At 49.1% G+C, this 12810-nt stretch overlaps 1 protein-coding gene across 1 annotated transcript in view; it reads right to left on the bottom strand.

Annotated features, from left to right (window-relative positions):
• IKBKB (inhibitor of nuclear factor kappa B kinase subunit beta) overlaps positions 1-12810 on the bottom strand; it is a 616380-nt gene that overhangs the window by 63801 nt on the left and 539769 nt on the right. Inside the window, exon 20 of the mRNA XM_086943580.1 lies at positions 1640-1770. Within this exon, the coding sequence (XP_086799706.1) occupies positions 1640-1770 (131 nt within the window). The remainder of the gene's footprint in view (positions 1-1639; positions 1771-12810) is intronic.

Below are 12810 nucleotides of genomic sequence, written 5' to 3' on the forward strand. Positions count from 1 at the left end.
CCCTAGAAACCCAGGTTGTGCCAGAACATGATGTGGAATTGGCTCCAAAGTTGGGCAACGGCAGGAGCATGATCTAGATCGTGGTACCACACCCACGCTGGCTCTGGCAAAAGCGAGAGGGTGCAGGGTCCCACTTATATTTCTTGTTAGACACAGAAGATTTGGAATGTGACAAAGACCAGCCTTGCAACCCGCTTCAGTGATTCCTGGGGCAGAAACGAGACTGGGACCGGACCTTGGACTTGGACAGCGACTGAGAGCATTCTTGGCGTGGAGTCTTCTTGTGCTTGGCAATATGGAGTTTCGCCTCTCAGTCCCAGATGGCCTTCAGATTCATTGACACGCAGTCACTGCAGGCCATGGAGTCATGGCACAACCCCAGACAAAACATGCAAACCCGATGTGGATCTGTCACAGACATTGGCTTGCACCAGTCCCAACTATGCTTAAAACCTGTAGTTTTAGAGGGAGACATCCCTTGCACACTATATAACTTTGATCGAGGTAAATTGTCTCTGAGAGACAAGAGGTAGCTCTGGATCCGCATCTGGTGGTGCGGAAAGAAAGGAACTGACATCAACCCGTGGGAGTGGTGTCTATTTAGGCTCAGCACATCATTACCGGTGTGGAATGGTGATAGTGCGGAGCCACATGGTGCCACCTACACGGCACACAGAAATACTGCTGAAAACTTTCTAGATCCATTCTTATGTATGGGGACTATTCAAAATATGAGGAATCTGTGGATTGAACTATCTATCAGAAAAGTAGAGCACAGAAATGACTTTGTAATGCAACAACCACCTTCTTAGGTTGTTAGTATTTGCACAGCCTGTCATTAGTATGCCCTTTTAGTGCTGCTGGCTGTCCAGGGGTCACACAGCACACACTCCCAGGATTTTCATTTAAGATCAGAGTTCAGGCTATAATGATATGATCTGGTCCATCTTTGGCTGGGGCAGTGTCAAGTTCAGTGAGCTGTGGATGTCTGAAGTCTGCTGCAGGGCATATACCAGCTGCTTATGCGTCTCTTAGGAGGTAACATGCCCTATGCCAATGATTAGAGATAGTATACACCTGGTGTTGCTGGCTGTCTGGTAGTTCGTTTATGAAGTGTCTTTGTTGCAAGTTTTGTTATGAGTTATTACGTAGCCCTCTGTGGGCTTTTTAGAGCTGTGCTAGATGTATAAGGGATGCTCTATCTAACATGTATTGTTGGGGGGGGGGTTTCTGGTGGGGAATGTTTGGATTTCTTCTACTGGGTTTCTTCTATACTGAGAAGCATGCCAAAATAGAAACCTAGTGTTATAAGTGGTTGCAGTGAGAGAGCATAATCGTGGTAGGTTAGACCCATAACATATGTAGTAATGAGAAGATACCTATACAAGATTTTGAAGTTTACTGCTCTCCATTTACACCAAATGATTTTAATTACTTGATAATTTTTGTGAGTGTCTTTGTCAAGCACAACAAAATAGTACATCTTCTTTACCAATGCCGTTACATGGAACTGCAAAAAGTCCAATCAGACCTCTTTCTGATCTTTGTTCTCCTGGTGGATCCCTCTTGTAGCACAACATAGGAAATCATTAGTTACACCTTTAATGAACAGATAGAACTCCACCTACAGCCATCTCACCTTTTCTTCAAGGAGTCTGCAACCAAGCTGGATGGATGCACAGGTGGCTGAGACAAGAGCTGGCTAGGGACGGCCAGACGTGACGTTCCCATGCTGTCTGGACTGCCACTCACAGGACCACGCACTTTGCTCTGTTGAATGAAGAAACTCGCATGTTACTGAGTTCTGAAAACTCAAAGTGGTCACACAGTGTCCATCAGAAAACATATATACAAATCTAGATATAATAAGACTATAGTTAAGAATGCAAGTCTTTCAAATAAAAAATGTAATCAAACCACAAAATGAATCTGGCATGCAGGACAATGTACTGCTTTTTGTGTCTCGGCCAGATATCACAAGACTAAGACGGTTACAGATATTAGACCTGTATGGACAGGCCTCTAGATTACTAGTTAAATGCACCAGGCCCCTCCTGATCCCCTGCTGACTGGGTATGCCTGGCAGACTCAGATGTCTGTCCATAAGTTATTTTTCCAATACCTGGGCATGCATGTCCCTGCTTCTGGACCTCTCTTGGTCTCTCAATCCTACACCTCTGGTCTCTCGGATGACGAGAAGTCTCAAGAAGTGGGTGCAGCTGTTCCTTAGCATCCTAGGAAGGTCAGCACTCTTTAACAGTCCGCGATTTTGGTACATCCTCTGAACAACTGTCTGCATGCAATCCCACAGCAGTGGTGTTCTGAAGTCCAGACTGGAGTGCGTTCCCTCCTCTGGGCCAACTGGGTCCCACGCACTGCCGTCGGCAACTGTGTCCAATCCACATTTGAAGGAGGCCTTGCTGCAGCGGATGGGTGATTGTATTATAGGGCCTCTCAATTAGTGGTTCTGAACGATTGAATCCACAGGGGTTGGGAAGACCTGGCCTTTCAGACTGAAGTGGCCTTCACTGGCAGTGATGCCATCATGGGAATGGTATACCTGGCGCCGGTTCCTCACTTTTTTTATGGAGCTCCGGAGATAGTCTTTACGGTTTGGAGGTCGGAGCTGCACTGGATTGGGTAGGACAGAAACATTACCAGAGAGATCCCTCTGGAGAGGCTGTTGGCGGGGCACGTTGCACAATTAGAGGGTTTTGGAAAAAGAGATCTCATTGGTATCTCTGAATTGGGGGATGTATCGCAGGGATCACACATGTAGTTCTTTCAGGAGCTGAAGGCAGAGTTTGATATTCTGGAAGATCTGCAGGGGGAGCAGTCCTTAGTTGAGTTAGGGACATTGATCGTCAAAAGGGACATTGACCAGGCTTGGAACTCAGTTAACTTGCATTCGCTAAGGGTCTTGTGCAAGGTGATGGACTAGTGTGCGAAATTGGAGGAACCCATCTATGCTGCATGAGGATGTCCCTACAAACATGAGAAAATCTGTGTGGAGAAGTGTGGCTCAGGGGTTAGAGGCGGCAGACCCAGAAGCTGAGATCGGCCCTGGACCAGGGTTCAATTCCCCGCCCCGACGGGGGTTGGGCTCAATAATTCCACGGACTCGATTTCTCGCTCTGGTGCCTACTCGACTCACGGGTTCACACTCTGCGACTCTGGGCAATAGCTTGCTTAATCTCCACAACGGCCCCTCGCGGCGGGATGCCTGGCTTTCACCTTGTGGATACCCTGCCGGGGTATCTCACAGGGGAATACCAGGACGGGTTCCCTAAGCAAGCGCATAGATGCCTGCGATGTGGGCGATTTGCGCTATATAAATACATGTACATTTACATTTACATTTACATTTACAAGTGGTGGAGCTATTGTGGGCAGAAATGATTTTATGTTGACATATAATGTAGGTTTCTCACTAGAGCTATATTTTACTGCTTGTGCTGTGAGGTTTGCTGTTTTAATTCATAAAATTAGTAGCAATTAATTTATTTAAAAAAAGATGCAGCTTGCAAGGGGAACAAGCAAATTTCTTATGAGTCATGGTACCAAATCTATGAAAAAACCAAGAGCCAGCATATTTGGGATTTTTCTCCCGGATCAAAATAATGTAGCAGCAGGAAAGATGCATCTCTCTGAACGCGCAAAGTGGAAAGTATCTGCTACAACATAAGGGAAAGTATTTTTCTGAGCAATATATGAAGCAAGAAGACCTACATAGGAGAGGGAATAGTCTATCAGGAGAAGTGTGGCTCAATGATTAGAGCGGCAGACTCTGATGCAGAGGTCTAGCCCGGGACCAGGGTTCAATTCCCCACCTCGGCGGGTCTTGGGCTCAAAATTCAACGGACCTGATAATTCTCGCCTCGGTGCCTATTCCAATCATGGAGTCCCACTCTGCAACTCTGGGCAATAGCTTGCTTAATCTCCACAACAGCCCCCACAATGCCAAGGATGCCTGGCCTCCACCTTGGGGGTGCCCAGGAGTGGACGCCTCACAGGGAAAGCCAGGATGGGTTCCACAGCGGTATTCGTACAAGCGCCTTGAGACCCTTGCGGGTGAGTAGTGCACTATACAAGTATCAATTTACAATTTTATCACACAATAACAGAATGACAGCCCTTCTTCAAACTGTGGCAAAGAGGAAGAACATTATATTGACCTGTAATTTGTGTGCACTGAGCACACTATAGATACACCTGCTTTGAATAGTTCATACAGTAACATACATACGGTTAGAGAGTGGAAGAGTGGTTTACCTTTCCCTGAAATAGTTTCAGAAACGTTTTTCCTTCAAGCGTTTCAGCTCTGGAGTGTCTATACGGATACTAATAACTGGTGATGGTATGTAGTTGCCACTTGACAAATCTCTTATAGGGACATGTTAGCATGAAGTACTGCCTGCTGAAATGTGCCCTCACTCTTCCAGAGTACAGTGCATTTGCTTATGCTTCAGATAGGGTGATTAATCCCCAAGCAATTCCATATTTTGAAAGAGACTGGGCTTTGTTACCAGCCCCTAAGCGCATGCACAGTTTCTCTCATTTCTATAGGTCTCTGGATAAGCCTATTTAATAGGTTGGAACAATTTTAAGTAAAGTGCACACATTGCCAGGTTTGGAGGATTGGAATGATGCTCGGAAATATAAGGTTTCTTGCTAAATGGGTTAATAAAGCAAACACAAGTAGATGATGGACGGAGCGCTGAAACCTTTCAGGCACTCACCCCCAGTCACAGATCTGGTTTGAATCCATCATCGTTTTTTAACTCACTTCGCCACCCCAGTTCAGAACCAGCCATATGCAAATCAGTGTTGACCCTGTGCCTCATGGGAACAGTCCAGCCCGAACAGGTCTTCCCTGGACCGGAAACATGTATCCTGGGACCGGTTTCGGGGTAACACCCCTCATCAGCCAGGCTAGCTTGAATCCAGTGGCAAAGTGAGCAGGGGACCCACGTCTGGGCATACCCTGCCAACTTAGGGTGAACAAAGCAAACACCAGGAGATGATTGACGGAGGACTGCGGTGAGTGTCTGAAAAGTTTCAGTGCTCCGTCCATCATCTCCTTGTGTTTGCTAAAGGGGTAATAAAGCAAACACAAGGAGATGATGGCAGGGAGCACTGACACTTTTCAGACACTCACCCCCAGTCACAGATCTGGGTTGAATCCATCATCATTTTTTAGCTCACTTCGCCACCTCAGTTCAGACCCAGCTATATGCAAATCAGTTTTGACCCTGTGCCTCATGGGAACAGTCCAGCCAGAACTGCCAAGCCAGGTCTTCCCTGAACCGGAAACAGGCATCCTGGGACCTGTTCCTGGGTAGCACCCTTCATCAGCTAGGCTAGCTTGAATCCAGTGGCAAAGTGAGCAAGTGATTCACGTCTGGGCATACCCTGCCAACTTACGGCGAACAAAGCAAACACAAGGAGAGGTGTTTGCGTTGTTCGCCCAAAGCTCCTTGTGTATGCTTTAAATGGATTAATAGCCAAGTCTGAAGGAAATTGGAGGATAAAGGTTTTTTCAGTCAGTAATATTTTCTACTGATACTCAGATCTTGCACATTAGGGCCCATGGCCTTAGTTCCTGGGCATCTCTGGGAAGAATTGTAGATTTCAACCACCCCATACTACCACTTCCTGATCTTAAGCACTGTTTCTTTCCCACTACTGAATCGAGACTTGCAGTGAGATGAAAGATGAAAAATTCTATCCATGAGCACACTGCTTTTCTTGGAGTCCTTGGTTTTCTTCACCTGATCTCTTATGAGGATTAGTGGAATTCTAAAGGAAATATGACCAATAAGTAACTTATAACACCTTAGCAATCATTGTAACATCGACACAATGTGTCTGGACATTTTAACAAGATTTAAATCAAGTCCTTTTATAACAGGAGGAATATTTTCTTTTTTTTGACTGACAGACCTGATATAGTCACAATATCAATGGATCTTTTGCAAATGCCTTGAATGAATTCATATGGCATAAGTACAAAATATAAACATTTTAGGTGGGTCTACATTGATGAGAACGATGATGAAAACCGGTTTACCACACCATCCTTAAGCTACAATGTCTCCCGGTTGCAGATTGGGTGAAATTTGAGGTGGTCTTCCATCTTGACAAATTGTTTAGCCTAGAGGACGCACACAAGTAAAGAATATGATGTGTAAAAGTAAACTGTCCTGTAATATAAGGTAGTTTGACAAGGACTTATTGGATGGTTCCCCATTCAAAAGACACACTATTGGGGTTAAATGTCAGCAGGTCACTTGGGTCTTATGAAGGAATAGCCCAGTGATATTAGGTGCATCTGTGCAATTTAAAAATAAATAACCTTTTATTTTTATTTTATTTTTTAAAGACATACCGCCCGATTCATCAAAGAAAATAGCGCTCGCAAAGGGCCAGATTCTGAGAATCTGGCCCTTTGCGAGAGCGATTTTTGCATTTGGGATTCAGCATCCCAAATGTAAAAATCGCTAATTGCGATGTCGCAATTTTGCGAGGAATTACATTTAAGGAATCTCTATTTGAGATTCCTTAAATGCAATTCATCATCCAATTATATTTTGCGAATTCGCAATTTCTTGCCGCAATTTACCGCGAGGTCAGACCTCGTGGTAAATTGCGAAAACTCAGAAAAATGCATTTAAATGCATTTTTCTGAGTTGCATGTTACACACACACATGTCCTTTGGACATGTGTGTGTGCAACACCTGTGTAAAATTTCATTTGAGGAGTGCTACAGGGTGTCCTTTGGACACCCCTGGCACCCTTCAAATCGCTATCTGATTTGCGATTAGCAAATTGCTAATCGCAAATAAGGAATACTCCCCATTCATTCCTATGGGCCTTTTGGCCCATAGGAATGAATGGCGAGTTATTCCTTATTAGTGATTAGCAATTTGCTAATCGCAAATAAGGAATATGTAGGAATCGCATATCTTCATGCAATTTCTACATGAATCCCGTTTTGCGAGTCCTTAATAGCGATTCGCTATGAATCGCTATTAGGGCCTCGCAAAACGGGAGAATGATGAATCAGGCTGTAACTTCTTTGGGCTAATCATATCAGCATTGAACAAATTAATGAAAATAATCTTATAAAGCGTGCACATACCTGTTGGCGCTAAAGAAGAGAGCGGATAAAAGGAGAGGTGGAAAATAGAACACTGTAAAGTCGGTAGGAACAAACCCGGTACATACAGCAGCCTATTCTACTACTTTCGTGAACAACCAAGTTTTCCTTTCTTTTCCTGCTCGTGGACAGCAAAAAGAAGTGCTACACCAGTCTTGCTCCTGCTCCCATATTTATGGTGAGTCGTGCACTTTCGAACCCCCCAATTCTTTAAATTTAATCCAGCTGCCACTGCTCTCAATGTTGAAGCATGGGAATGTACGTCACTGGCTGTCTGCCTCTCAACATAGACTGGGATCTGGAGTGCCAGGGATGACTAGCAGATGCAAAACCTTGTCCAGAAATGGGAGAAGTGACACTATAGGAAACAGAGGGTAGATGACTTCTTCCCTGTGAGGCAGACGCTGATAATATACTTGACATTCTACATCCAATTCCCACTATCCCCCAGCCTGCTAAATTGCATCTCTTAGGTACACTGTTTTGCATGGTGTTTTCATCCAAATGTACAGTTGAACTTGAATTTTGATTAACTGTTAAGTGAAAACCCCAGGGCTATGTACCACCACTTGGGTAAGATGGAATTCCAACATTATCTTTGATATAAATGCAAAATGTGTTTCCCAGGACTACAATATTTTTGTGTAATCTAATGAACTGCTGCTTGATTGAAAATGCCTTAGTTTCTCCTACTCAAAGCCATTTTGGCTGTAATTAGAGAGGCAGTTTTCAATGGATCCCACTTGGTGTATGGTTTAGGAATAGGTCCAAATGACTGTAGCATCAGCTCTGATATGGCTATGAACACAGCCTGCAGGAGTGCTCAAAGTAGAACAGACCTTAACAGGGGTCTGTGCCTTCAGTAAGGTCCTACAGCATTGCATTAGATTAAGTCCTTGCTTTTTAGATATCCTTTTTAATTTCCATATAGCAGTAAAATACTGCAAAATTTGGTATTCTTCAATGTAGACAGTAAAACAGTTAATCCTGCCTGGTGCGTCCCCCTCCCCTGCCCGGAGATCGTCGGTGCAGCCGGCACACGAGGCGCCCAGGGCTCAGAGGCATCAAACTAGATCTCGAAGACGGGGCAACCGTCGGGGAGGAGGTTCTCACTCACCGGGGGTGCAGTACCAACTGTCCCAGACTCAGCACACGAATCAGAGAGCTTCTTCCTCCACCTTGGCCTCCTCTCCGATTGATATGGGAAGTACCCCCAGGTCGGACTTGAATCTGCGAAAGGCCTTATCGGACTCAGATCTGTCTGGGAGCCTGGTGATCCGTGGTTCTGGTGGTGAGGAGGAAGTGTAACCGACGCTGAAGACTGGTCAATTTGCATTTCACTTGACAACTTTCTACAGTGGGTCTGCTCTTGACCCTATGAGCGGGGTCCTGCCTGGCTCCACTGGATAGCCCTATCAGAGGTCCACCTTTCCAATGCAGTGCCGGGCTGCTTCATCATGTTCATCTTCTGCTTAACGCTTTTTGCATTTTGTCTTTTCAGCTGTGGGCATTCATTCTTATACATGGAGGGGGGTCCACTTTAGCCACGCTCCTGTTTGTTTGGTTTTTCTTGCTAACCGTTTTAGATTAGTGAATCGCCTCTTAGAGAGGTAGTTAGCGGTTGGGGGCTTTATGGGGCGACAGATGCTTCCACTTCAGAATTGTAGGGAGGTGGGAGATGGGGGGGCGAGAGTTGGGGGGGAGACCGTTGTCTCCCAACAGTTTGTTATTTTTAGCCGTCTACGGGCCGATGTTTGCAGTTCTCCTTAGTAGCCTTCTCTCACGGGCAGGTCCACAGCTGACACGCAACTCATTGCCTCCAGCAGTTTGGTATTTTTGGCCACCCACGGGCCGCCATCGGGAACGGCTGCTGGCAGTCGTTCCCCCTCCGCCCTTCGGGCCTTCACCATTGACGATCAGATCACCATTTCCATTGCCCCCTCTCTGAGCCTACATTTGGGTGGATACCCTCCTCCGGCTGGGTGTGGTCCCCTGGGGTTAGACGTCCCTCCCCATCCCATCCCTTCCGATGACATACACTCTCACTAGGCCCATCCACATCCTTTCCTGGAATGTCAATGGCCTTTTAGACCGCATCAAATGTACGGCTGTCCTCCGCGCTGCCCACCGCCACACCCCAGACATCCTCTTCCTTCAAGGGACGCACCTCCTGGGTACACAATGTGACTTCCTAGCCTGTTACGGCTTTGACAGGGTCTGGCACTCCGGCTTCACACGGGGCTCCCGATGGGTGGCTATCTTACTTAGGAAAGGCCTTCCCTTTACCCTGGCTACCGCCGAGACAGATGTACAGGGCCGTTATGTGGTGGTCTCGGGTTCTATGGAAGGTCGCCCCCTAAACCTCCTGAGCCTTTACATTCCCCCTGCCCTCCTGCCTCCAACACTCCGCCATCTCATACAAGTGATTTCCTCCCTCCGCAAGGTCATACGGTGGTGCCGTTATGCAGCCCCTGCGTGATACGACGGGGACCCCGTCCGAAGCCCATGTCATCTCCGTCAAATCCATGTCAAGCTGGACCTCGGCCTTGGGGCTCTGTGACATGTGGCGGGTTTGGAACCCCCGCGTAGTACACCCATACGTCGGCGTCCCACCGTACTCACTCCAGCATTGACCTCCTCCTGATGCCGGACACCGACTGCCAGCTGGTCTCTGGCGCCGCGATCCTGCCCAGAGGGATATCAGATCTTTCTCCCGTCTACCTCCGGCTGGGGCTTTCTCCGACGGGTCCACGAGCGGTCTGGCAGTTGAACGCCTGGTTCTTGCAAGACTCTGAGTTAGTGGAATCACTTGGCTAAGAACTCAGTCACTATTTCTCCACCAATACGGGCTCGGTTCCCTAACAGGGGACGCTGTGGGAGGCAGGCAAGGCCGTTGTCCGAAGAGTGGCCAGAGTTTTGGTCCACGTGAAGCGATCGGAACAGATGGCCCAGCTCGCACAGCTGGAATCCCGGGCGACACAGCTGGCAGCTGCCCAACTAGCAGCGGTTCGCGAAGAGATTTGCCGAATCTCGCTGGAATCGGCCAAAATGCTCAGGCGCTCGTAGGTGGCTCGCGTTTATGGATGGGGGGATAAGAACGGCAAGCTCCTCCACAACCTTGTGTTTATCCCAAAGTCAACCGTATGATTCCTGAGATATGCTCAAATGATGGAACCCCCCAAGTGACTTCTGCGGCCATAGCACAAACTTTTGCTACCTTCTATGCGCACCTCTATGCTGGTCGATCCTCGGGCGCTCCTCTGGCCGCTCTGATGGTCAAAACTGGTACCCGACTGCCTTCTCTCTCTCAAGAGACTGCAGACACTTTGGACCGCCCCTTCACCCTGGAGGAGGTCCAGGACGCCATCTCCCTCCTACACCCTGGTAAAACGCCTGGTCCCGTTGGGTACCCTCAGGAGTACTAAGCGGCCTTTCTAGATATTTTGGCCCCCCGCCTGCTGGATCTCTTCCGCCATGTGGCGGAGACTGGTGCATTCCCACCGGAGTCAGATTTGGCCACGATAGTGGTTATTCCGAAGACGCAGCCGCCGTCCCTGAGTTGTGCGGACTACCGCCCGATCTCGCTTATCAACACGGAGCTTAAGCTCTTCTCCACCATCTTGGCTCAGAGACTCCGACCCCGCCTGCAGGACCTGGTCCACCCGACCAATGGGGGTTCATGCCAGCGAGAGGCACCCGCCATTGCATTAGTCGCCTCCACCTGGCCCTGGCCCACTGTGATCGGCTAACCCCATACCTAGCCCTCCTTTTCATAGACTTTCAAAAGGCCTTCGACACAGTGAATTGGGACTACCTGAAAGATGTGCTGGACAGGATGGGTTTCAGACCCTCGTTCCACCATCTCATCAAAGTTCTCTACATCAACCCCCAAGCCTGTGTACTTATTAAAGAGAGGTCTCCGAGGCCTTCCCGATCGGAAGGGGCACGCGTCAGGGGTGCCCTCTCTCACCACTCCTGTTCGCGTTGGCAATGGAGCCCCTGGCGGCGCTTATCAGACAGGACCCACTTATTCGGGGCTGGGCCTGGGACTCGAGCCAAGTGGACAAGATAGCCCTTTATATGGACGACGTGCTGCTCTATCTGGCGGACCCCGAAAGTTCTGCCCCAGGTGCTTGAAGGTCCTCTTGGATTTCGAGATGGTCTCTGGACTTCGTCTAAATGCGGCGAAGTCCACTCTGGCAGTCGGTTATCCCCCTTAGGAGGCACTGGGTCAAATACCTTGGCGTCTGGGTAGCTCTTCTACCGGAGCTTGAGTGGGCCCTGAACGTCACGCCCTTGGTCGTCAGGATGAAGGCGGACCTCAAGAAGTGGCAGACCCTTCCCCTGAACCCCCTGGGCAGAAGTGCGCTCTTCAAAATGATGGTCCTCCCCAGTTTCGTTTACATACCGCAGAACATCACGGTCCACCTTCCGGGTAGTTGGTTTCGCGAGCTTGATGGCGTCCTCACCCAGTTTCTCTGGGGAGGCGGGAGACCACGCGTATCCCTGGCACACTGTCGCATTCCCCCCTTTGACGGGGGTCTGGGGGTGACCAATCTTCACCTCTACTACCTGGCCACAAAACTTATCGTCATCCACAATTGGTATGCAGGCGGCTGGTCCGACCCTGCCTATCGTGTGGAACTCACTGCGTTGGACTTTACACAGGTCCAGGGGCTTCTGTATGGTAGTCCAGTGCCACAGGCGATGACCCTGGTCACCAGGACAGTGTTTCTGGCCTGGCGCATGGCCTTACGGCACTTGGGGTGGGACCGGAAACTCACTCGACAGACACCCCTCTGGCATGGGTCCTGTGTGCGGGAGGTCTTGTCCCTGCAGGGGTTCCGCAGGTGGGACCTCATTGGAGTTTCAGTGCTCGGAGATGTCTGGGTGGGAGACCACATACGTTCCTTCGCAGACCTGCAGCAGCGCCACGCTCTTCCTCCCTCCTCACTCTATCGGTACTTGCAACTAAGACATGCCCTTTATACGCATGTCTCGCATCCTGTATCCCTTCCGGAGTTCAGCCCATTGGAGGCTCAGGTGATGATGGGGAACCTGGGCAGAGGGGGAGTGTCCCGAATTACATCGCTCCGTTGGTGAATAATGGTCCCACTTCCCTAGATCGGCTCTGGGCCCGCTGGGAGGGTTGGTTGGGCCCCCTAGAAGAGACAGACTGGAGTGATGCCCTCATGGCGCCCAGAACCTTGACCACATTCTCCAAGCTACGCCTGGTCCAATTATACTACCTCCATGCGGCATACCTCACCCCAACACGTCTATTCGAGGCCCGGTTGAGGCCATCTCCAGCATGCCCGCGATGTACCTCAGCCCCTGCCGATTTCTATCACAAGGTGTGGTGTTGTACGGTGCTGGTGCCGTTTTGGAGGGGCGTGGAGCTTGAGCCTACGCAGGCCTTGGGATGGGAGGTTCCACACAACCCACTGAGTATGTTTCTGGGGGTCTTTAAGGGCCTGGATGGCTCTAGGGGGGACAAGTGCCTCTTGGGGACAGCTGTGGCAGTGGCCAAGAGGGACATAGCAGCGCATTGGTCACAGGCTAAGGCACCTACTGTGCAGGGATGGAGGAGGAGAGTGGACTGGTGTGGGATCCAGGAGGAGGCCCTATTTGAAGCTCGGGATGTCCTGAC

Source organism: Lissotriton vulgaris, chromosome 11, assembly GCF_964263255.1.
Source record: "Lissotriton vulgaris chromosome 11, aLisVul1.2, whole genome shotgun sequence".
NCBI classification, from domain to species: Eukaryota; Metazoa; Chordata; class Amphibia; order Caudata; family Salamandridae; genus Lissotriton; species Lissotriton vulgaris.